This window comes from Mastigoproctus giganteus, chromosome 1, assembly GCF_048544385.1.
Source record: "Mastigoproctus giganteus isolate SK-2022 chromosome 1, ASM4854438v1, whole genome shotgun sequence".
Taxonomy (NCBI): domain Eukaryota; kingdom Metazoa; phylum Arthropoda; class Arachnida; order Uropygi; family Thelyphonidae; genus Mastigoproctus; species Mastigoproctus giganteus.
The window spans coordinates 205338290-205363616 of NC_143575.1; the positions used below are offsets into that span (position 1 = coordinate 205338290).

At 37.8% G+C, this 25327-nt stretch overlaps 1 protein-coding gene across 4 annotated transcripts in view; it reads left to right on the forward strand.

Moving 5' to 3' along the window:
• Nucleotides 1-24425, forward strand: part of LOC150091466 (glutamate receptor ionotropic, kainate 2-like) — a 65645-nt gene extending 41220 nt beyond the window's left edge. Inside the window, exons 3-15 of one of the 4 annotated variants that reach the window (XM_090375694.1) lie at nt 1415-1666; nt 1848-2023; nt 3109-3162; nt 3947-4111; nt 4977-5129; nt 5323-5424; nt 7110-7211; nt 9426-9629; nt 10522-11082; nt 11368-11590; nt 19336-19601; nt 21728-22173; nt 23713-24425. In XM_090375694.1, the coding sequence (XP_090231820.1) occupies nt 1415-1666; nt 1848-2023; nt 3109-3162; nt 3947-4111; nt 4977-5129; nt 5323-5424; nt 7110-7211; nt 9426-9629; nt 10522-11082; nt 11368-11590; nt 19336-19601; nt 21728-21964 (2495 nt within the window). In that variant the 3' untranslated portion in view covers nt 21965-22173; nt 23713-24425. Of the gene's footprint in view, nt 1-1414; nt 1667-1847; nt 2024-3108; nt 3163-3946; nt 4112-4976; nt 5130-5322; nt 5425-7109; nt 7212-9425; nt 9630-9737; nt 9942-10521; nt 11083-11367; nt 11591-19335; nt 19602-21670; nt 22174-23712 lie in introns of those variants that run through there. The other 3 variants (XM_090375684.1, XM_090375702.1, XM_090375711.1) reach the window with 3 other exon arrangements.
• The last annotated feature ends 902 nt before the right edge of the window (nt 24426-25327 follow it).

The following is a 25327-nucleotide window of genomic DNA, read 5'->3' on the forward strand; positions in this document are numbered from 1 at the left end:
AGCATCTGGGGACTCAAGACGAAATAGATGGCCTCAAAAGGTGATTATGCCAAAAGTAAATTCTGTGATTATTAGAGAAGCGAAACTCAACTTCATTAATTATTGTTCTTGTTCAGTATGGTGTAGTCTTCCTACGTCTGCAGTTTAAAAGACAGCTCAACTGAGAATTAAGCGCTACGTGAAACCCTTTCCAGATCTCATTTATAAAACTCCTCTCCTCTTCAAAGAGTAGTTAATAATGTTTGGCTTCGCGGATTCCAATTAATATGATAAGAAGCCAGGGGACGTTTTTTCCCCGGAAAGGCTAATTACTGAGTAGTACGAAGAGTAGAAAAACTCAGGGCAGAATTGCATCATTGGTGTCTTTAGGGAAGTCAGTGATATATGAATAGCAAAAAGTCTTGCTTAAAAGGCTACGCAAAGGAAAATTTTTGTATCCTGTATTGAGAATGAGCAGTTTGGAAAAAAAGTTGACGCGTGATATGACTTTCATTAGGAACTGAAATTCCTTTTAAGGGGACAAATCTCAGCATGCGCCGCTCCAAATCACAAACTAATTGGTTGGCTGTGTATGTGCCTTTTAACATTCTGCTGAAGCCAAGAAAAAACGATGAGGTTTTTGAGAAAAAGTTGTATTTATAAATGTATTTTTAAACCTTACCGAGGGTTTGAGTGGGCTTGTCATTCATCACAGAGGATCGAAACCCATCCTTGAAGTAAAAGATACTGAGGCCTCTTCAAGCGACATTAGTGGATCTTCAGGAGAAGGGTCTCCTATTTTTTTTCTTATCCACAACTCAGAACACACAACTTTCAGACTAAATATACACATTTCTTATAGCCTGGTTTGTTTTGGAACTAATCCAAACTGCGTAACATAAATCCATAATATCGTTGTAAAACTTTTTCTCGCAGTAAATTTCCCTTTTCAAGTTCGCCCTTCCATAGTCGTTTTTTTTCTATATGCTTGTAAGTGTCTGAGCCGGTAGCGCAGTGGTTATAATCATCGTCCTCCCCACACTGGGTAGAAAAGGCCCAGGTTCAAATAATGTCAATGTCCCAGAAAACTTTTATGGTCTTTTTTTTTCACTCCATGAGGATAGCAAGGTTTTCTTTTTAATTTTTCCCTGATGATTGGATTTTTTCGTCCGGAAAAACAGGCAAATCGACCAGAGAGCACAATTTATGGACATAATGTACACTGGCTTACAAGTTCGGTCTTGGGCTGTAATGTGACAGATTTTACCTAAAAGTAAAGAAGTATATCTCTCATCCCTCTCTCTCTTTCTATCCCTATTTTTCAACTTTCAGTTTTCATAACTTTAATTACTTAGGAAACCAATCTCTTACTTCATCATTTTTAATTACATTTCCTTTTCTTCAACCTAATCTCATGACTTGTGTTTCTTTCCAGCTTGCAGTCAAGTGAGTTCTGGTGTCGGTGCTATATTTGGACCACAAGATCCGCTGCTGGGGAATCATATCCAGTCCCTCTGCGACGCTCTCGACATTCCCCATATAGAATCTAGGCTGGATATGGAACCAGAAGTCAAGGAATTCTCCATCAACCTCCATCCCAATCCAATTCTTTTAGGAGACGCCTTACGAGAGCTTACCAGGTATCTCAACTGGACCAGAGTCGCAGTGGTATACGAAGAAGACATGTGTAAGTTCATTACGATCTCTACCTTTCATCCTCCGATCTACTAATAAAAAAGCTTTGCACCAATTTAATCGGATCTGCTAAAATTCAGCTGTGAGCGATAGATCTGAAGGAAATGATTCAATTCAATAATTCTAAAATGAAATAACTCTTACCACAACTAATTCTTGTTCTCTTTCCACAGCTTTGATTAATCTTCAAGAACTTGTCAAGCCTCCGTTGCCTAGGAACGTGCAGGTCATCTTCCGGAAAAGCAATCGTGATACCTTCAGGGAAACCTTAAGAGATATTAAAAGTAGAGGCATTTACAGCATAGTCGTTGACACGAAGCCCGACAATCTACCGTATTTTTTAAAGGCTGTGAGTCTCTTTTGAATATGTGTATGTATCTATGTTAACGTGCCATATTTTGTTAAGTCCCTTCCCATTCCTGTTTCCTCATTAGATGCTGGTAAGATATTTGCGTTTAATATTTCTCTTGGCATATCCTTCCATCCAGATTGGAATCGAACCGGATCTCCTCATGTAGTGTGGAAGTTGTGTTCGTTGCAAATTTTTAGCAACAATGGCTCATATGTGCATACAAATGTATTCTAATAATCTACCACGTTGGATAATTTCTTTTAATCCCTTCATTATTGTCCTGTATTATCATAGAGGGTGAAAAGTATTTGCAAACAACAATGGATATTTCAGTATCGTGGCCCTATAAAGTACGTGTTAATCGCGAAAGGTGGCGCTTCTTTAGAAGATAATATAAGAATTGAATTTCATTCGTTAAAACACCACAGCGTATTTTGCACTGTTTTTTTTTAAAAAATTAGGAACTATTTCTGTTCGGACTTGTGTGAATGATAACCAAACTGGAAATGGAAATGCACTCTATCTTGATTCAAATGCATGTCATATTGTAGTCTTCTTATACTTCATCAAAAAGACGGATCATTGATCCATCCATGAATTTTTCTGTCCATGGATCAATAAAAAAAGAAGGAAAAGTATTAAAATTCATGTTGGAGTGCATCAATAAATCTAAGTCGTATAAAAACCAGGAAATCCTGTTTTAAAACTTCAAGAACAGCTCTTCTCCTTTGCGTCAACAACACTCTCCAAGAACTGAACAACGACAGACTTGAGAATTCTAAAAATGGAACTAAACTTAACAGCACAGCGTTAAAAATAAATTAGATTGAGCCTACACCATTTTAGAGTCCCCAATGTCTTTGTTATAACGCAGTCTCTTATCTTGGATATTTTCAATGGCATTTCAAATATGAGAAGTTAATATCAGGGAAAAAGATGAATTTTCAGTATCCAACGTTAAGATGCAATTTTTGAACAGTTAGTTAAGTTTCCACTTTATTTTCATAGAGAGTAAAATCTAATATTGAATTATTGTTCAATCCAGAATTATCGCATTATTAATAACGCATTTTACTTTGCAGATTCTGCAGGTTCAGATGAATGACTACAAATATTACTATCACTTCACCACCTTCGTAAGTTGATTTCTCCAAAAATATTGAAACGGTAATTTTAAATATTTAATGTAATCGTTCCAGAACAAAATAGTGCGCGTTATATAAATTTAGACGCATAATTTAGAACTCTCATATCTAGAGAATTATATATTCGGTGTAATCAATAATAATTATAAATTCCTAGTGTTTAATATTGAAACACGAAGACATTTTGGTTGTGGATTAACTGATTAATCGTTGGGAATTATGGGTTAACTGATTAATCATTGGGGATTATGGTTTAAGATTAAATTTAAGGATTTTGTTCATAAATTAAATTAAGAATCACGAATTACAGATTAAATTAAAGATTATGAGTTAGAGGTTAAGTTAAGGATTATAGATTAATGTAAAGATTTTGGATCATAAATTGCAAATTAAATGTAAGGATTTTCGATCATAATTTAAGGATTATGGATTAGAGATTAAATATGATTTTGAGTCATAACTTAAAGATTATGGATTACGGATTAAATATAATGATTTTGAGTAATAACTTAAAGATTATGGATTAAAGATTAAATATAATGATTTTGAGTCATAACTTAAAGATTATGGATTAGAGATTAACTATGAGTTTGAGTCATAACAAAGATTATGATTTAGAGATTAAATATAATGATTTTGAGTAATAACTTAAAGATTATGGATTAAAGATTAAATATGATTTTGAGTCATAACAAAGATTATGATTTAGAGATTAAAATATTTAGAGATAAAATTATGGATTAGAGAAGTGTGATGACAATCTTTCTGATTTCAGGATATTGAAACGTACAACTTAGAAGATTTCAAATACAACTTCGTGAACATGACAGCGTATAGAATGGTGGACTCAGAACATCCGATAGTGCGGCAGACCCTAAGGGACATGGAAAAGTTCCAACCAATAGGGCATCACATCGTTAATAGGACTAATGTGATAAAGGTTAGTATAATGTAACAGTACTCATGGGGAACAGTAATAAGAAAAGTGAAAGATGGATGCGCTGTATGTGTTGGCCATAAACAGTTCGCTCGCTGAAGGGCGTACTCTGGATATTAAAATAAAGCTGTCCTGAGCCTCCCATCTTACTGGTACTTCCTTATTTAATGTAGGGTTTTAAAATCTTTCTCAGCACAAACTTGAAATATTATACTGAGTAAAGTAGTAAAGGGGAACAAGTAAGGCCTGTCCTCGCATTTATTTTTCCTTTTATGCTAACTATGTATTTCCTTTACGACTGCTTAAAATGAACTGTCTGTCAAATAAGTACTTTGGTTAACCGACTTATGCACTACTCTCGTAAACGTGCTTAAAACGCATTTCTGCGCTGTTTTGGTATTACGAAGGACAGGGTCCATAATTTCTAACACGAATTATGTTTTATTACAGATTGGTTTGCAATCTTACACGATCCTTGGGCTTAGTTAGATAATTATCTCGCGATGGAGAGATTGTCGATCCATCTCTTCCTCTTACGGGCAAGTAATTCCTTAACCCAAACAACCCATTGCTTAGCTCCCCATAAATATCGATATGTATTATTTTTAGCGAATCTGATTGGCTCCTCGTGATTCCCGATGATTTTACTGCAACCTCACAACTATTGATGTGACAAGGTAATTGGATTTTGCGAGCGAAGTCTAGATTAATATATCCTATAGGCATTAGTGCGAGTCAGAGACGATTTTCTACAAGCGATATATTTTAATTTTAAATCGGAGCAACGGAATCGATCTCAGCTTTAATCAGCACTTTGTATAATCACTAATAAAAGGATTTTCTGTAATACGCTATATTTTATTTACAGACTGAACCCGCTCTAATTTACGATTCCGTCTATGCCTTGGCTCGTGGTCTTCATGCTCTTCAAGGCGGTGCCACCTTCAGGCCAGCGAATGTATCTTGCGAGGAGGAGTTTCCTTGGAATGATGGGAGCAGTCTTTTTAATTACATCAACTCAGTAAGTTCACCCTAGTTGTATTGCTCTCGATGTTTTAAAGTTACCAAGAAGTTACAAGATTATATACGAAAATTTCTAATATTTCATATAGTTGTTAAAATGTTTTGTTTGTATGAAATTGCGCATTCAATATTTTAGGCATTGTTATAATACATCCTTCTAACCCAACTATTATATGGATTTCTACTTCCAGGTTGAGTTCCGGGGCCTTACAGGGAAGATACAATTTAAGGAGGGTCGAAGAAACAACGTCAAGTTGGATCTGCTGAAATTGAGACAGCAAAGTATGGAAAAGGTGTGTTCTAACTGGATAAACAATTCTTTCTTTACGTTTAAGTCTAAAGCTTTATCATTTGCTAATTGTGTATCTGAGACGATAGTGTATTCACTCTTATTGAAACAGAAACTGGTTTGAACTGAAAGATAATATTCCCATAACGAAATAGTTGCGAGGCCACTGGTTTTTAATAAGTAAAACTTAAATTTAATAATTCAATTGTACGGTCTTTAATTAGATAATATTTTAAATAAACGCATCTCCTGCCTTGCTTAGAACCAAGTAAAATAAATGGTTATACAAGATACCATTTGCATATTCTCCAAGGACGTCTAGAGGTCAAATCATTCTAGTAGTTCTCCAAGGACGTCTAGAGGTCAAATCATTCTAGAAGTTTTCCAAGGACGTCTAGAGGTCAAATCATTCTAGCAGTTCTCCAAGAACGTCTAGAGGTCAAATAATTCTAGCATGTTCTGTGCATTAAACATTGGCGTCACTTAGCGACAAAATATACTAGGGGGGGGAGGCGCATTTAATTTCCACATGTGAAGGAGTTGTAGTTCACAATGAGAGAGAAACCAGATAGTTACAAGTTTTAAGAAAACAACTTCCTGTGAAACATGCATTAACTGCATTTGGTTGTTGCTTACAATATTAGTGAATAGGTTATTTTTATAAAGTATGTACCTTAAATTTTACCTGTAGCAGGTAAACTGTAAATTCAAAGTTGAATTAAGTTCTATAAATATAAGAACTATGTCACTAAGTTTTACATAAAAAGTACATGTTACAAATAATTTAATTTTCATCTGATTAATTATTATTTTAACGATCCCTAGGGGTAACCCATATTTGTATGCGTGTATTGTGTCTGTAGAACCCGGAATAATTCAAGGGAAGAGACCCTACTCCCTTCGACTGAGATCGGTTAACAACAGACTCGATTGAAGACGATTTTAAAAATTTCTCCAGTCGCGAACGGGACCTCTTCAAATGCGGATAACTAAGTAAAATGGATTCCAGGGACGTCCTCCCACTTGTGCTTTACTGACAATCGCAAAGCGAACTCAGCAATAATCTTCACAGAGACAATTTCTTACAGGCACTGTCAATGGTGCTGTTGATTAAGAAAGAAGACCTATCCAATCTCATTCGACATAAATCTAATAGTTGCGTGCATGTGATGAAGTATATCTGTGTAGTCATAGTATGTGTACAGATTACAACACACACATATGCAAAGTAATCATTTTACCTTACCCGGAGGTATGAAAGATTCTTTGATGAACATATCTGTGATATATTGATCTAAGTGAATCGCAGAATGTCGTGGAGATTGATTATAAAGGTCAAAAATAAGGCTCAAGTTTAACTTTCGGTGTTTTCTTTGTTTAATCAGTATATTCAATAATGATGCTAACTGGGAAATCATGTCATTGCCAGTCCACTATTTAGGGAAAAGTGGATCAAGGAGTGAAGTTGATTATGTTAAGCTTCCAGCGTGTAATTTACTACAATAATTAAACTGAAATTAGTTGGCTATTTAAAGTATTGTACTAAGAGAAGATCCTAATCATATTTCACTTGTATAATCACGGTTTATCGGCTATTGCCTTTGAATTATGTATACATAAGTGTATTCTCAGTATTCGGAGTGAAGACAATGTTTTATGTTTTGAAATATTTTTCTTTTCTGGCTCCAGGTTGGAGAGTGGTCCACGATGCACGGATTGAACATCACTAACCACAAAGCCTTTCACGAATTCGGCATGACCAACATCACTTTACGAGTCACCACTATAGAGGTGAGTATCAGTTCAGATTGTTTGCTTCTTAACTTGCTCTGCCAGAATAAAGTGAACATTAACTAAGCTGAACAAATAAACCAATAATTTGTAACAATTTTTGGTTATAACCAAACCCCAGTTCTGAAAATATTCTAGTCTTGAGGCAAGATCTGACTAAATTTTGCAGTTTTGAGAAACAAACTTTGAGAAATGCTAATTATTTTCTCTAAACTGGACACTAACACACACACATTTATAAGGGAACACTGGGCAACCCTCGGGAGAGTTTTTCTTTTCATGTTGTCGTGGTTTTCTTTCTGTATGGCACGTGAAACTTACTTTTTGGAGAACATTCTCTACTCCCATCTTTTGGGTTCGAACCCAGTCAGTGAATGAGGTCCTTCACATGGTAATTAGTTGGATTGTCAGCTTATTACCAATGGCTGAGGTCATTAAGTTTCTTTTCAAATGAAACTGTGTGCTTTTTATCATAAAAACGGACAAGTTTTGTATGGTATGATGAAATTCCCACACTTTACAGATACTGTTCCATATCGTGATGTCTGTATGTTAATCCAAAACAGCCAAATCTTATTTTCAGAAAACGTGTCCTGGTCCCGACATGAATGGTAATCCATCTTGTATAGACCTCGGAGTATTTCTTCGCTTCTATTTGCTCTTTTTATAATGGCTACAGGATTCTACGAAAATATCTATGATGAACTCTAGACAAGTGTCTTAGAATAAGAAAATATGAATATCAGGTTAAGAACTAGCTCACGTTACCTTCTCATAACCAACTATGTGACTTTTATTGAATGAAAATACGTGTATGGATTGGCATTAGGAATCTGGCCTGGAGATTCCGCTGTTTTCAGATGTGCTCATTTTATTCTGACAGGGCAGTGTACACTGTTAATATTAGAGAGAGATCTGTCTTGGTACTGCCTTTCATAAAAAGTATTTATTAATTAACAATAACGTTTCAATACAATTTAGTAAAAATTTTAGTTATAGATTGTTTCAGTGTTATGTATATTACTGTACAAAATAATATTCATTATATGAAACTTATTTGCTAGGCATTAAGATTTTTCTTACATGTTTTTCCTTTTCTTTGTCACAGTTTTGATGTATCGATATTCTTTTACTGCTGTTCATCTATAACTGGTTCGTCCCCTAAAAGGTTGTTTCTGTATCATTCAATGTCTGATTCAAAAACTTTCTTTTATGCGGCATCACTTATAGATGCTCTGTATAAGTTGCTGGTAACCGGTTCAGTTTTGATACGATTTCAACCGTGATATCAATAAATCTGTAGTTCTTTCCACTTCTCGTGGTCTAAATACCTTCTAAGAGTTACTTTAAGCATCACCAACTCCTATTTAGATATTTAATGACTGACCAAACTGCTTCAGTGTTTTATTCATTTTAAACATTATGGTTTGGAAAATGCATCAAATGTTCCAGATGAATTTTGAGTGCTTTTCTCCCAAAAATAGGGCCCTAGTGGGTGGCACAGCTGGTAGAATTGCTGTCCTCCCCACTCACCGTGAAAAAGACTTGAGTTCGAATCTCGTCAATGACGCGAGGAATTTTCATGGGCCTTTTCACAAGTGGCTGAGGTAGTCGCTCTCAGGGGAGGGTAGTACGGTTTTCCTCCCGGAAACTCGGGGCTTGTTTTGTTCAGAAAACAACAAAATCAACCACAGAACGCACGCAATCATTTACAGATATATTATATGCGGCGCAATATGGCCTAAGTTGCTGATGCGCCTGAAATCCCAACAACAACAACCGAAGAGGAAAGGGAATCATCAGAGGTATGGTGGTCTGTAATTTTTCATCGGTCCAGAAACAGATAAAGCTCTTATAAAAACCATAAAGAAATACTTAACACAGTTTCCTATCTCTCCTTTATTTTTCCTATAAGACTCTTAGCATATGACTCTTGACAACTGTGACGCTCGCCAGCATTTCAAGTAAGAAAAAAAAAATTAAGGTGCTTCGTCTTCCTAGACGTTTTTATCGTTTCTGTAGAAGTTTGTCTTCTTTTATCAACAATGGGGGTTGTGTTCTTTTGTCTCTTCTATTTCTCGCGAAAACTTCTTAAGAAAAACTCTTTTGAAAAGGTGTTCATCTTTCTCCGATATTGACAGAAGGAGAGAAATGGACCCCTAAGGTACTATAATGTATTTTTCTCCCCACTTTTCCCGCACTCTTCGTCTTTAGGCGATCCCGCACGTGATGCTCCGTCGAGATAAGAATCTCTCCGGGAATGACCGCTTCCACGGCTTCTGCATTGATCTTCTCCGTGAGGTGGCAGAGAAGCTCGACTTCACGTACGTCATCCAACTTGTTCCCGATCGGAAATATGGAGCTAGAGATCCCTCGACGGGCGGATGGAATGGAATGGTGCGCGAGCTAGTGGAGATGGTTAGTGTTTTACTTATTTCAATTGAATCTTTGTCTATTTGTGCATTGTAATATCTTTCCTCTCTCTCTCTCCTCTCTCTTTTCCCCTTTTCCTCCCACATCCCTCAGAGTACTCCTTATGTAATGCTGAAAACAGACAAAAACCTGACTGGAAACGAACGATTCGAAGGTTTCTGCATCGATCTGTTGAGAACGATTGCCGATCTCCTAGGATTCACTTATGATCTCTATCTGGTTCCAGACAGCAAGTTCGGAGCGGAAAACACTTCGACTGGAGAGTGGAGTGGTTTGGTTAAAGAGATTATTGAAAAGGTATCCATCTGCATGATGGTTTAAAGTAAACAGCAAGATGTGTTTTGAAAGCATGCTGAACAAAATAGGACTGCGTACGTTTACAGAACCGATATAATTTGCTGCTTGAAAAATGTTCTTCTCTGGAATGGCAAAAGAAAGGACTTAAGTAGGTCGTATAACTTTAAATGAATAAATTTACAATCACGTACCATCTTGATTAGCATTATAACTGGTAAAAATCTAATAAATATGTACTCTATTTTACGCTACACCGATTTCTTTCCACTGTTGCCAACGGCTACCAAAAACTCTTGTTTTCGATGTTAAACAACTCTGCACGCTTGACTGCGCCTGCTCTCCTTTGTTATCAGAGTTAACTGCATGACGCCATGGTTGTGAGCATGCCCAAAATTTGCTTTTTTGAATGTATGAATTATGTCTGGTCACCAATTTTCTTTTTAAGTTTTAAACTTTTGCATTCCCTTACAAGTAGAAATATTCATTCGCTGTACTGTCAACTTTCGCTGTTCCTTTTAAACGATCTCACTCTCGATGTAGTTACAATATTTAAACTTCTGTTTTTCTTTTCTTTATCTAGAACGCTGACCTCGCCGTGGCCCCGATGACGATCAACTACGCTCGCGAAAGCGTAATCGACTTCACCAAACCCTTCATGAACCTTGGAATCGGAATCCTTTTCAAGTTGCCCAAGAACATGCCAGTCCGTTTATTTTCCTTCATGAGTCCCTTAGCGGTAGACATTTGGCTGTACGTATTGGCCGCTTACGTCTTGGTGAGTACAACGATGTTTATTGTAGCCCGCTTCAGCCCTTACGAATGGCAAAACCCTCATCCGTGTGTTAGCGACAGTGACGTCATGGAAAACCAGTTCAGCCTCGGAAACAGCTTCTGGTTCACCATAGTTACGCTGATGCATCAAGGATGTGACCTCAATCCAAAGGCTACCTCGACGCGCATCATCGGTGCTATCTGGTGGTTTTTCACCTTAATCATGATATCTTCGTATACAGCGAACTTAGCGGCTTTTCTAACCGTAGAAAGGATGATCACGCCCATAGAAAGTGTCGAGGATTTGGCAGAGCAGAACAAAATCGCCTATGGAACCCTTGAAGGAGGATCTACAATGACTTTCTTTAGGGTAAGGGGACAGTTTTGAGGTGAACGATATTAAGATTGAGCTTATATGAAGAATAAACACATATATTCTAAATCATTTGTTCCAGGGTGTAAGATCTGTTGACAATTACACTTCCATCATGCAGCTCACATGATGGAAGTGCAATCATGGAGTGGGTTTAATTCGGAATTATCGTGTTAAAAATTAAGGAAAAACAACCCCAAGATTATCTTATACTCTGTGAATTAGTTTGTTGTTTCAATAATTTATTCCTTTAATGTTTAAAAATATAATCTTTCTTTCTAGGACTCCAAAATCGAGACTTATCAAAAGATGTGGCGGTTTATGGAGAATCGTCCAACTGTATTTGTCAGTTCCTACGAAGAGGGTGTCGAAAGAGTATTAGAGGGAAATTATGCCTTTCTCATGGAGTCCACGATGTTAGATTACATGGTCCAAAGGGACTGTAATTTAACACAAGTAGGAGGTCTGTTAGATTCCAAAGGATATGGAATTGCTACTCCAATGGGTATGTACTCATTCTGTAGCAAATTTGAGCATTTTCTCTTGTGTTAATAACAGAAATAATTTCACTTTTGAAAGCTGTAGCTTTTGGGATAGATTCCCTGTTGAAAAACTGTTTATGGATGAACGTTTCGTTGGTTTTTTGTGTTATTTATGCCACATTTCAAAAGGAGACAAAACAAACTGGTGATATATTCTCATAAATATAATATCACACATTAGCGTAGGTGAAAGTTGTTCAACCAGAAGTACAAATATTTCCTTAAAATTTCTCAATATCCCTAAATCCTGCATTTTTAAAAGTTATTAATTATGTGTAGGATTTAGGGATGAAAAACCTTAGACTGCGAGAAGAATTTATTCTTAAATGAGTTGGCGCAACAGCATCCTATATATACATAGTAAGTTGTGCAATGGACACCATCACCCACAGACGGTCGTTTCAGGACTATTTGGCCCCTCATCGGTGAGGTGGTACGGTTACCTACCACTTCACCGATATTAATATTTTCCTTAAACTTTCATTTTAAACAATGCCAGTAAAGCTCTATTATTCAGCATCCATGTGTAATAGGTTAATGAAATATGCAGGCTATCTGAGAGTTGTTCTCAACGGGATTCGAACCCAACCTTTGGCGCACCTTTAGAAGAACAGCTATTGTAACCATGTGATAGCCACGAGGATCGGTGATTTACAATGCTTGGTAAATGTAATGGTTTTACAGCAGAATGCATTTCGCTTCTATGATGAGTTGCCTTGGTATCGAACGATCTTTAAACAAATGGCATCGCCAAAAGTTTAACTGCTATTTATTACTGCATAGCACCCCACATCAAACAACTTTATAATCACAGGGTTTTGTCACCAGATGCAAGTTGCTATCTGACGAGGGACCAATAAAAACCGAAACAGGTTGCCATAATAGTGTCTCATCTTTCAAATAAATAGCAGATTTACCAGATATTGGTGATGACTCGTGGTAAAGAAAAAGTTCGTTCTATTGAGAACGTTAGGACCACTACATTTGTTAGGGCAGTTTGGACCCTATCGCCACAAAACCGCAAGAAAAAACGCCATCTTGCTGTTTATAATATACTCAAGACTACATCTAGGATAATAAAAGAACATTTATATTTGTGAATGTGTGGTAACGGCATGGACCGAAGACTATGACACTCAAAGACGCCTGAAACTTTCCACACATGCTATAAGAGAATCACAAAAAACAAACAAACAAAACTGTCATATTAGGGCCACCCGAGAACGATGTCATCTGTCAATTTGTATTGTGTTCATAAATCGTGTGTGTTCTCTGGTGGAGTTGCCAGGTTGGCCGAAAAAAAACAAACCCTCCGACTTTCTGAGGGGGGAGACTATGCTGTCCACTCCTGAAACCAACTCAATCACGGAGCGAAAAAGACCCACAAAAGTTCCTCACGTTATTTATGGGATTCGAACCCGGGAGGACAGTAATTATACCATTGTGTTACACGCTCAGACTATCCACTCAAGGAAACAAAATTGTTTTCTGAATCAACTCCAAAAAAATAAAAGAAAAGAAAAAAAAAACAACATATTCATCCCATTCCCATTTCTATTCTCCCCACAAGTTTGGGAGTTAATTTATTCCAATATTTGAGAACTCGTTGCCCATATGCGAATTCTATAACATCCAGTCTTCTGGTGTTTCCTGAGATTCTTGTCTCACATACGAGGGAGAACAGACCTTCCTCGTTTATTTTACTCAACACCTTATTACACCTCATCAGATCTCCCCTTACATGTCAAAATTTACAGACCACATCTTGTAAGTCGTTCGTTTTTAAATTATAACTGAATATACACCATCTTCTTCTGAAGCCTTGGCCTCCTTTAACTTCAGTAGCTTTTCTAACAAACGCTTCTAGGATCAATATTTCGCTTATTTTACCACATAAGTTTCTTTGGATGGTTTCCTAGCCGTATGTTTACACTGCGTGAAAAAATTCATGTAAAGTTGAATCGTAATACCTGCCTGTTTCCTTTTGAACTCCCATCTCCAGCATTTCTGTTCCCCAGATGCATAACCTAACATTTAGAAAAATTAAACTTTAGTTTACCATTTTCTAAATTATGTATGCAACTGATCTGTCCTTTTAAACAAACGAGGCGTGACTGGAACTGTTAGCCACCTTTAAATGATCATCATACTTTGACAGTCTCCTGGAATTCCCTCGTTAATATCACTTATGAAAATTAAAAGTAAAAGGGTAAACCGCCATCGATCCCTGAGGGACTCACTTATTACACTAGTCGACTCTGAACACTGCTCATTTATAACAAACTCCATCTTTTATGCTATCTTTTAGTCAGCCCACAATCCAGCGTAGGATTTTTCTAATAGTCACAGTTTGTTCTTATTCATATATCACCTTTCCACGAGGGCGTTATCAAAACTGTTACCTGCGTCTAGCTGTTTAATGGCTGCAAAGAAATTTACCGCATTGGTTAGGCATGACGTCCTCTTAAAAATCCCTGCTGGGATCTATTTAAGGTACTGTTCTTGTCGAGATATTCGCTTCTTTAATCACAGCCTCCATTGCATTCCCTATCACAAAACTCAAACTCATGGCCTACAGTTAACTAACTCCTCTTTAGCACTAACTTTGTATAGTGGAAAGACAATCAAACGTTTTCCAGTTCAAGGGATCTTTCTGGATTTTAATGACCTTCTCATTAACATTCCCAACTGCATGATGCACACACTCAATATACAGCTTTTAAGGAAATTATTGGAGAAGATGGTATATATTGCAGATGAATATATATACCATCTTTCCCTGCAACCTTGATCCGTTAACTTCGGTCGCCTTTTTAATAAAGGCTTGTCTGAGATCAATAAATCACTTCTTTTATCGAATATGTCTCTTTATATACAACCCATTTTATGGTATTGTAGTCATTGTCAAGTTGTTTATACAATTAGGCTCCTTAGTGAGAACTCTGTCTAGGACATTAGAGCCCCCTCTCGGAAATGGTGGGATAAGTATGGTGGGATTAGAACCTCCTCTCGGAATGGTAGGATTGTTCCACCATTCCCTCTCGGAAATGGTGGGACAATCGTCCAGCTTGTTCAAAAAACTGTCACCACGTAGTATATTTCCGTACCACATATTCCAATCGATAAGAGATAGGTTGAAGTCGCCCATAATGAGATGATCGTACTTGCTGTCCCGTTTAATCTGCTTAAACAGATTTTTGCCATGCCCTCGGAGCCATTTTGCTTGTAACAATCCCCAACTATCACCTTTTACTTTACCGAAAGCTATTTTACAAGACACTGACTCAACATTCGTGTCATCGTGATCACTCTTGTCCTATCTCAGGGAATATTCTTGCCACCAACGGTTTTTGATCAGAAGCATCCCTCCACCATTCCTTCGTCCCTCCCAATCTCTCCTGAACACGCATTGTTCACCAAAATGAACTTTTTCATCTTATATCTCGAAGCAGCACCATCTCTCAGTAAGCCCAATTACGTTAGCATTAGTTGATTTATTAGTGAATTAGTGCTGTAAACAAAATCAGTAAGTTAGTTGTAAAGCAAGTGCGAGGGTTTTTATCATGCCACTAACGAGGCATTAAAGGATGGCGAAAATTTCACCCTCCATTTTACTTTTACCACTCAGAGCTTTGTACACCTCAACCAAGTCTCCTCTAAGGTGTCTAGTTTCTGGCAGTTTGCAACCGTTCAAGTCAAGAACTCAAATTCCCGCATATTTACTTCGCGAGTGAGAGTGCTAAGCAGACTGAGAACCATACGTTAATGTTATTCACCTCCCTTAGACGAAGATCGTGTTCGAACTGTAACAGATGCTCCATAAGAAAGATGGCTAAGTCCAGAGTTTCAAGTACCAACTATAACATCGACCAGCGAATCAGACTTGTCTCGTTGTCATGGCAAGACAACGAGACAAGTCTGATTCTGGACCAAGAAGAAGCTTTCAAAAATAGCTAATTGAAGCAGTTTCAACTTAAGGGGAGGCATTCTCTTTCTCTGTATTCTTGGAGGTTCTGGGAATCTGTTTCTCTTAAACTTCGGCGAGGAAAATTCAGCAGGAAACATGATTGCCCTTGCAGTGGCATCATCAGATATGAGATGAGGAAAAACAACAAATTCAGTCTTTAAAGTTTCCCTTAGGTAAAGTGTATTCGTATCTAACGGCACCAGGGGTTCCCCCATCTCCGCGTTCCTTTCATTGTGGGTGTAACAGTTCACTGGGAAGGCCAGAGATTTAAAAGCGTATGGATTTTGTAAGAGTAGTGTTGTGTATCGTTGTTCTTCTGGCCATTTAGCCGCTAGACCCCTTCTGGGATCCAACGTTGCCCACACTTGGCCCCGTGGAGGCAGACCAGGTACCCAGTAGTTGGAATTTTTTACTCTGGCAGGCCCTGCCACCTGGTTTCCTGAGATTTCAGTGGCTAGGACCTAAAAAAAAAAAAGAAACGGGTAAATGCTAGGAAATAGTGAAGGCCAAAAGGTTTACATAAGCGCAGTTTAAATTTTTGATAAGTTGTGTGGGAATTACGCAAAAGTATGGAGGGTAGACTGAAGACTAAGACTAGGGGAAATGCGGAAGTATAGGGACGATAGAGAAGGAGACCCCAGAAGATCAGTGAGTCAGGCTCATGCATCACCAGCGAAGATTGGTTTGCTTTGATTTTATTGGCGCATTAGCTACTAAGGCTATAATGCGCCAAGACCAGGCCCGGCGAAGAAAGGGGGAACGACAGGGGAGGGAGGAAACAGAAAAAAGTCTCCTCCCCACTGCCAGGGATTAGGTAATTAAAAGTGAATAGGGTTAGAGCACCCTATTCAGATCACCAAATGGCATTTGGCAGCAGAGCTGCAATCTGTCCGGTTGTCCCAGTCGGGATCACACCAATTATAAGGCCGTCCGTGCAGTCCGTCTGTGGTTTGTCAGGTCCGGGGTATCAATCATAAGCAGGTTCCTTCGCTACCTTGGGTCAGGTCCTGCGAGTCCCTTATTATGCTAGTTCAGTCCCAAAGGATAATCTTGTTTCTGGGTGAGAACCAGTTTGGTTGGGTCCAAGGATGGTTAGTTTTGTTGTGGTGTCTGTTCTTGATCACTGTAGATAGCAAAAAGTGTCCTCCTTCGGCTGAACATTTCCTGGGTGAATTTTGGCAACTCCTTATACTCCTCTTGCGAGTCCAACAGGTTTGATTCCATGTCGCGAGGGGAGTCAGTCAGTTTTGTCGTCAGGAGGCAGCGGAGATCCTCATAATTTTCACAGTTGCACATTATGTGAGACCATGTCTCCACTTCCCCACAGACACAGCGGGGAAATCGTTCACTAATTTAACACTGTTTGGCATTTAGAGCCACATGACCTGTTAACAGATACGTTGTGTACAGTCCAGGGGTGAAACCATGATGGTACTTTTGGGTATAATCTTCCAACATTAGGCAGAAATTTCCTCATTATCTTCCCTTTAGTGGATTTTGACCATCTGTCCTGCCAGACCTGCTGCAGATGGTTGGCGAGTTTTGTTTTCTCTGTTTTCAGGTTTCCTGTAAGGTCAATGGAGTGGCCCAGGAAGGTGGAGGTAAGCCCTTTTGCAAGATGCTGCATCATCGTACACTATAATGCACACTATAATATGCATCATCGTACAACGCACCACCTCAATGTCAAGGGGGAGTGCTCCCACCAGAACCTACAGAGCATGTGTACTCGCCACCTAGCGACACTACCTATGCATCATGGCACAACGCACCACCTCAAGGTCAAGGGGGAGCGCTCCCACCAGAATCTGCAGAGCATGTGTACTCCAGTGCAGCAGGCCCGTGTAATAGAGAGGAGTATTGTCCACTGGATGGAGTCTAGTGTTCGTCTATTAACTGCAGTAGTTGTTTTCCGGAACCAGACGGGTGACGCGTAAGTTATGGCCGATATAAATGTCGCTTTGTTTCCCTTAGGTAAAGAGAATCAAACTTCAACATTTCAGGGGACTTGGAAAAGCAAAGGACCTACATAAATACCAACTCATTATCGTGGATGAGTCCACAGTCTAATAAAGCTGCCTTAAGAGGTTCTAGACTGTATCATGATTAATGTGATTCAAACCGGAACGTTTTCCGCCTAATGGGGGAAGAAGGCGATTATAAACACTGTTATATCAGCGAGGGTACGTAATTCCAGGTGCAGCCAATGGGAGGAACTAGAGACCTGCCTTACAGCTTCATACATTTAAAAAATCTTCGACAACAGCCTAACAACAAAGATGACGAGAGTGCATCTGATAGCGAGCACATTTCCGAAAGCCTGCTCAAACTGGAAAATTGAGTCGTCACATCTAATAATCAAAATGACATCCGGCTCAGGACCCTGGGCAAGCCCATACTCACCAGATTTGAGCCCTTGGGGTTAACATTACATATCGCTCTCATGATCATAAGTAGCTTTACCGAAGAGTAATCCAAAAATGATGCAGTCAATACTACAAAGAGTTTCCAGTTTTCTAGGCACCACGCCAAACACCCAACAGAACTCAATATCTCTAGAGTACTAGGTATGTCTCCACATAAACTGAAGCGCAGTATTGCTATTGATAACATTTTTCGTTGTTGTTGTAAGGTTTTAGGAGCATCAGCGACTAAGGCCATATTGCTCCGTGTATATTATCTGTAAATTGCGTGTGTTCTGTGGTCAATTTGGGGTTTCCGGGAGAAAAAGCCATGCTACCTTCGCCTGAAACCCACGTTGAAAGCCACGTTGTGGAAAAGGTCCATAAAAATTTCTCACGTCATCGACGGGACTAGAAGTCAGATCTTTTTTACCCGGTGTGGGGAGGACGGCGATTCTACCACCTCTGCTACTCACGAGAGTACATGTTTCGTGGTACTCTAGACTTCCAACCCTCTTCAGTGGAACTCTATTGGCATCCAAGAAACCTCATGCCAACCACACTGAAATCCTCATCAGTTCTGTCCACGTAGCAGGCCAGAATGTCTTCATTCCACGAATTACAGTCATCCCCTCTTCACCTAAATTTTATCACAATCATGAACAATGAAAATTTACTTCAGTATTCTGGATAATCAAATATCGGTTAACAAAGCTTTTTATAAAAATTATTATAAATATCGCTTGCTTTAAGAAACTTATTTTGTAAACAAGTTTTGTGCGTTTGTTTTCCCTTCTCCATCCAAGATAATTATAGCATATAATTTACAATTAAACGGATGGAAATATCCCATTTTCCACAGTAAACTCTTACATGATCTCTGGATCATCTGGTAGCAGGGACGGATATACATCCCCCCCCCCCTCTCATGTTCCCTTATCGGAACATGAATCTTAGATACTGTGCTGATAATTCTGTTGCAAGTTTTTATTAGCCGTCTTTCTCTAAAGCATCACTGGATAAATCTCCCAGCGAAATAATCCTTCGCCAGACCTCTCCATCTGACGTAATTTGAATCACAGATTTGTTTGGTGAATTATGCGTTGAACAGAAAATTAATTTGATAGATTTACAGCATCGTGATAATCAGCTTAACTTACACTAATCTCTTCCTCTGCAAACGTCAACGCCAAATTCTTTCAGCCAACCAGACTTAATCACAGTAGGCTTATCCCGAAGCTACTTAGTAATCATTATCAATCTGCTTAATCTCTTTAACCTACTGTTTCATCACGAATTAATCTCTTCTGGTAGTCATGGTTACTGTCCTTTCCCGCAGGTTCTCCGTGGAGAGACAAGATCTCCTTGGCAATACTGGATCTCCAGGAGAAGGGGGTAATCCAAATGCTTTATAACAAGTGGTGGAAGAGTCCGGGAATATCGTGCTCACGAGACGATAAGAATAAAGACGGAAAGGCAAATGCCTTAGGTGTGGACAATATAGGAGGGGTGTTTGTAGTTCTGCTCTGTGGTCTTGCTTTTGCCATCCTTACTGCGGTTTTAGAATTCTGTTGGAACTCAAGGAAAAATGCTCAGACTGCTAGGGTAAGGCATTTGCTGCTTTTAAATTTCTTTATAAGACGTTTTAAAAATTTAATACCATAACACGAGTTGTTGTGCTCGATATTTAATAGAGAAATGTAAATTACCCTTAGATGTTAGAGTACATTGGAGTATCAAAAATGAAGAATACAATTTTCTCAAGTTAAAATTAATAAAAACCCTAAAACAATTTAATATTTCATAAACTGGATTTAGAATATGAATCTAAATTGCTGTCTATGAAAGTCACAGCCAATGACCTGGAGGAATTTAGTTTGATCCCACAAGTGTCTGCAACTGTAAAATGATAGATTATTGAAAGCATAGTGCCTCGGTTGGAATTAATTTCCTTTATTTTAATGACAGAATGGATAGGAGGGAATGTAACCAAATATGAGATGGTCTCCTAAGATCGCATACCTCGCTTTTTCAGATGCTGCTCCAAGTAGGATAATGACGAAGGGGTAAGCCATTATGTTTTAATGAAACAGAAATCTTCTCTGCTTTATTCCATCAAAGTAGAATATTTTAATAGGATTACAGCATTTCAATGGCGACCCAGACACGAAATGTATTAAATGTAAACCTTCCTTTTCTGTAAATACATGTAAAGGAAGGGTGTTCCAGAGAACAAAAGTAGACTGGATGAGCGAGGAAGAGGAAAAGTTATTTCTCGGAGTTTGAAGTTAAACTACTAATTGATGTTGACTGGTTAGGAAGACAGGACAGAGATGGAATTTCAGACACCAATTCAGAAGAATTGTGCTCATTAGATATCTATAAAAAAGCATGCTCTAAAAACTAAATGTCTGCGTGACAGACAGCAGGGACAATTTGTAACAAATGGTTCATTAATTAACCGAACAACTCTCTTTTTGAATAGGATCCACGAGTCTGAGAGAAACTTTGGGAACCAAGTTGTGGAAGAAGTTTTCAGTGGTAGGGAGGATGTGAGACTTATACAGTTAGTATCTATTTATAAGAAATATTTATGTAGAGGCTGAAAGAGAAATCCTAATTTTCTTATCACCAGTGAAAATATGCGATGCTGTCCAGAAATGAAAGTGTCAAAGATGAGCACGGAAGCAGCAGATGTTAAGCTGAGTTTTAGAAGAACTTTACTAAGTTTTCTTTACAACATTGAAGAATTACTAGAGATCGGCATTTAAGAAACTGGTCGTGGATATTCCAGAAGTTGTAGTTGTTTGAGCAGAGTTTGTTGAATTGGAAAGCGGCGTTCTATCGTCTTCATAACCATGGATAGGATTTCTAATCAAAAAGAAAAAGGCCCAAAAAATTCCTCACTTCATCGACACGATTTCAACTCTGGTCTTTTCCACCCGTAGAGAGGACGGTTCTTATCAGCTGTTCTACCCGGGAGAGCAAAAGAGGAAATGAAGGAGCAAAAAAGCCTTAGGAGACCATAGCATTAGCTGGGAAGTTAAACGCAGGGAATCTACATCACAAGCGGCGAGCGTTTAGAGAGAAACATGGCTACCCAATTACAAAATTTAGAAGGTATAGCTTGTTTAGAAGAACTCAATGCCAAAGACGATCCAAGCAGTTTAAACATTTATTTAATTAATAATAATGTGAAAAACATCTGCAAATATCTCGCTCATCCCCTAACATGCGTTCTAGTTTCTTCAAGACCCTACGTATTTCCAAACAAACCTGCCATTGTTCAACAGAATGACATCTATCGATTTATGTCTCAAGCTCATCTATCTTCTCTCGCAACTGGACCTCCAATAAGTACATATCAAATTATTGATCAGGAATAACTTCGCCAGAATTCGTGTAGCCCTCGCTTGTATAATGTTACTTGCGTGAACCTAAACTAATCATTGTTGATGCTCCTGTATGCCGCAATTTCTTTCTTAAGAAGAGGAGAATTTTCTTATTTAGTCGCATCTTAATTTAGAGCCTGTCATTTTAATTTATGAATCCATCTCAATTTAATAATCCCTTTGTAAATTGGTTAATAATATTTGTATTTCCTAAATAAGCTAATTAAGCAATATATTCATTAGTTTTTAACCACAATTTAATTCCTTTGTTTTCCATTTTAGCGTTAATTATATGTAGAAAAGAGTGGATCCAGTTTTCTTCTCTATAATCAAATGCAGACTTTTATATTTTGTTCTGTTCAGCAATCGCTGTGTGCAGAAATGGCAGAAGAGTTGAGGTTCGCAGTTAGGTGTAGAGCTTCCCGACAAAGGCCAGCATTGAAGCGACAGTGTTCGAAATGCATCCCAGGGACCACTTACGTTCCAGCTGCCATGGAAGTTCCTCAAGAAAACGGAATCATGCAGATGATCGAAATGAGAAAGTCCCCCATACACTTCGACTGCGGAGACACTTAGTGACTGTTTTGTTATAGAAATAAAATTATTTATTCGTCCGACTACCATTTCGGTTCCGGTGTTGCTAGAGTAACCAACCCGGTCATCACCTAACGAATGCTGCAATGACACACAGTCTTGGCTGCGGGGCATCCAAGAGCCACCCAATTCGTCCATGATCGCTTTTTTATGTCAACAAACTCATCATTGCATAGTGGATTACATCATTGGTAAGCATTTCGAGGAAAAATCGAGTTCTTTATTAAGACAATTCAATAAAGCATTCATTAGGATAATTATTAATATTTTTTTAAAGTGGGATAGAAAGTCCACGTCCCAATTGTAATGATACATTGCAGAGATACATCGCAAAAATTCATTGAAAATGTACAATACGGTTAAAATTTTACATATTTTGTAGCGCACATTTATAAATGTCCTTCTTTCAACTATCACACCCAATGACTAATTCTCTCAATCGAATTCCAGAAGTTGCTGTGGTCACAAATTTCTTTCCTTAAATATCTTAATGCATGTTGTTATCAGAAAAGCGCTGAAGACATAAAATCGTCACATGAGAATGTTAAACAGTACATAAATAAAACAGATGATAATATTTCTCAATATCCTTTACAAGACACTGTTAATTGGACAACTTTCTCATCAGTAATCAAGTCCCAATGCAATGCCATGGGATATTTTCTTTGATAGCCACACACTGCCATGGATTGAATTACTTTAGCACGGTGTGACAATAAATTCCCAATGATATTAAGACAAGGCACATTTTGAGGGGCAAGGTTTCCCCCGTGCTGCATAATAATGTCTGCTTCGACACCATCCATACTCAAGAACTCTCAGGCTGAACGCGGGAATTACTGGACTACTCCATCTGGTCTCACCATTTGTTGCAACTTTCACATCCTTATCGTAAATCCCTTAAGAAAGTAATGAAAAGACAATTTACATCGGGACAATGAGTGAAGCAGATGGTTGATGGATTCTTTCATCCCATGCGAAGAGAGCTAACTTTCAAGTCCTTGGAGATTTCAATTAAGAAAGAATTTTTCACGCACATTTCATTTGGGTCGAATGGTTTCTTTTAAACAACCTGTGTTCAGTAAGATAATCGTAAGTTCGCTGCATGACAGGTTCGTGGCTTCATTGAGATGGCGAACCACAATACGCATATATACAAAGATATATATTTGTGGAAATTTATTGAACGATTTTGCCTTTAAAAATCTTATCCCAGAGCGACAATGCTGAATTTGAATAAGTTAGGAAGATGACACTTGGATTGTAACTCCAACTGTATTAACACAGCCAGTAACAACTACTTTTCAGCAGGAATAATTTCAGAAAGAACGAGACGGAGAGTGTCCGTTTTTCTCTATAAAAGATCCATTACCATCCTCATCCATACACAAACACAGCTGAGTGCGCCAGGGGAGCTAAAAATAGCGTTCTCTACCAAGGACAAAGAAAGCTTCGGATATCTCGTTACTTGCAGTACCTGATCGAATCAACTCAATACAAACATACCACAAAACATAACATTCTCCGTTGCTGTGTTGGTAGCATAAACATTCAATCAAGACAAAAGTGGGTTAGCTGGAAGTTGGATTGATGATATTGTAAATTTTGCATTTTGTACACATCCTTTGTTGTAATGAAGAATTCCAACATTTCTAATAAATGAATCATAACACAAATTTGTTATTTTATAGTTAATATTTCGGGATGATGAATATTGATTTTATTTTCAGCACTTGCCGCTATGCTTCTACGAAATCTGCACAGAAGATGCAGGATTTCAAATAATCCCTGAGCTCAGACTGTAGATGACTCCCACAGTCTTTATACTCACTACTAATTTACTGGACAGTGATATATATAAATATATACATACTGGCAATGTTTATTTTATATCTCTGAATGTTATTATTCATCTATATGATGTTGGCAGATTAAATGTTTAACACTTCCTTGATTAATTCCAAATGAATTTAATATAAGAAAACGCTCATTTTTTTTACCAAGAAGTGGGTGTGAATCCGTCTTCAACCAAACGAGTTTGTTTGTTGTATTTTGTGCCAAAAAAAACTTCTTTAAAGAAAAAAAGCTGTACAAACGACTCGCTTTACGAATCTGTTTATAAAAACCAGTCCTTGTGTGTTGGTGGAACACAGACACTAGTGTGGATTCGATTCATCTTGTGACGTCCATCTGAGATCCAATTAATATTTTTGTCCAATTTTAATGTGAAATAATGATATTAGTCAACAAAAAAGAGAAGATTCATTATCTGCCCGGAAGACAGCTACTACCGAAGAAAGAGGGCGCGTGGTTATGTTAGCCCCTCTGATGCAACTATTAGATAGTTTTAATATAGTGAATGTGAAGAGCTTGGACTGTAAATTTGTAGCTAATTTATAAATATGTAAAATAGATGTAAACAATAAATTTGTTTAAAAACGTTTTTCACGTGACTGTCTTATTTTATATTGAGATTACTACTGCATTAAATGTAATGCAATAAAAATTAAAGGGTACAGGTTCCTACAGAATAATAAAATAACAAGAAAGGTAGTGAGCTCTCTTAATATAAAATCATTTTGGACTTCATCTTGTTTTTAACTTTTTTAAAGAGAGAGAGAGAGTTTATTTATATTAATTAAATCTCCCGGGAAACTCTTGATCTATTTTTCTTTAGTATTGCATCCAATTATTTAAGACTTGTAATAAAAAGGTGCTGGATGGTACTGTCTTATATCCTTGATCTTCCTTTCTTAATTGCACTTTCTTTGTCTCAAAGCAACGAACTGCAAATAACTCCACAGCACGAGCATTTTAAATTCAATCTTACATTTTAGCTCTTCAGATACTGAAGTCTTTTAATTAAGATTGCATTGCTTCTAACGATTCTGGATCTGTTTTAACGGCAATGTCGCTTCTTGCAATGCCTGTGTGTCTTGCGGCGAAGTATAATTAACGGTTGAAGGGGTAACATCAAAAACGCAAAGAAAAATCTCTCGAGCCTCATTACTTAAACATCGGCAGAGCGTGGTGAAACATTTTACTTTGAAATGTTTAAAAGAAGATTCAAAAATAGTTTATTATGATCAATTCATCAAATGTACCTGAATCGTTATTTTATATTCGTTTAAGGAAACCTTTATTTTACAATGGGTAGTCATTGGGCATTCAAATCAAGAGAATGGGTACTCAATGGATATTCAAATCAAGAGAATGGGTACTCACTGGATATTTGAATCACTGGGTATTTGACACAATTCAAATCAACAGAATGGGTATTCAATGGATATCCAAATCAATGGATTGGGTACTCACTGGGTATTTGAATCACTAAATGCTAAAGAG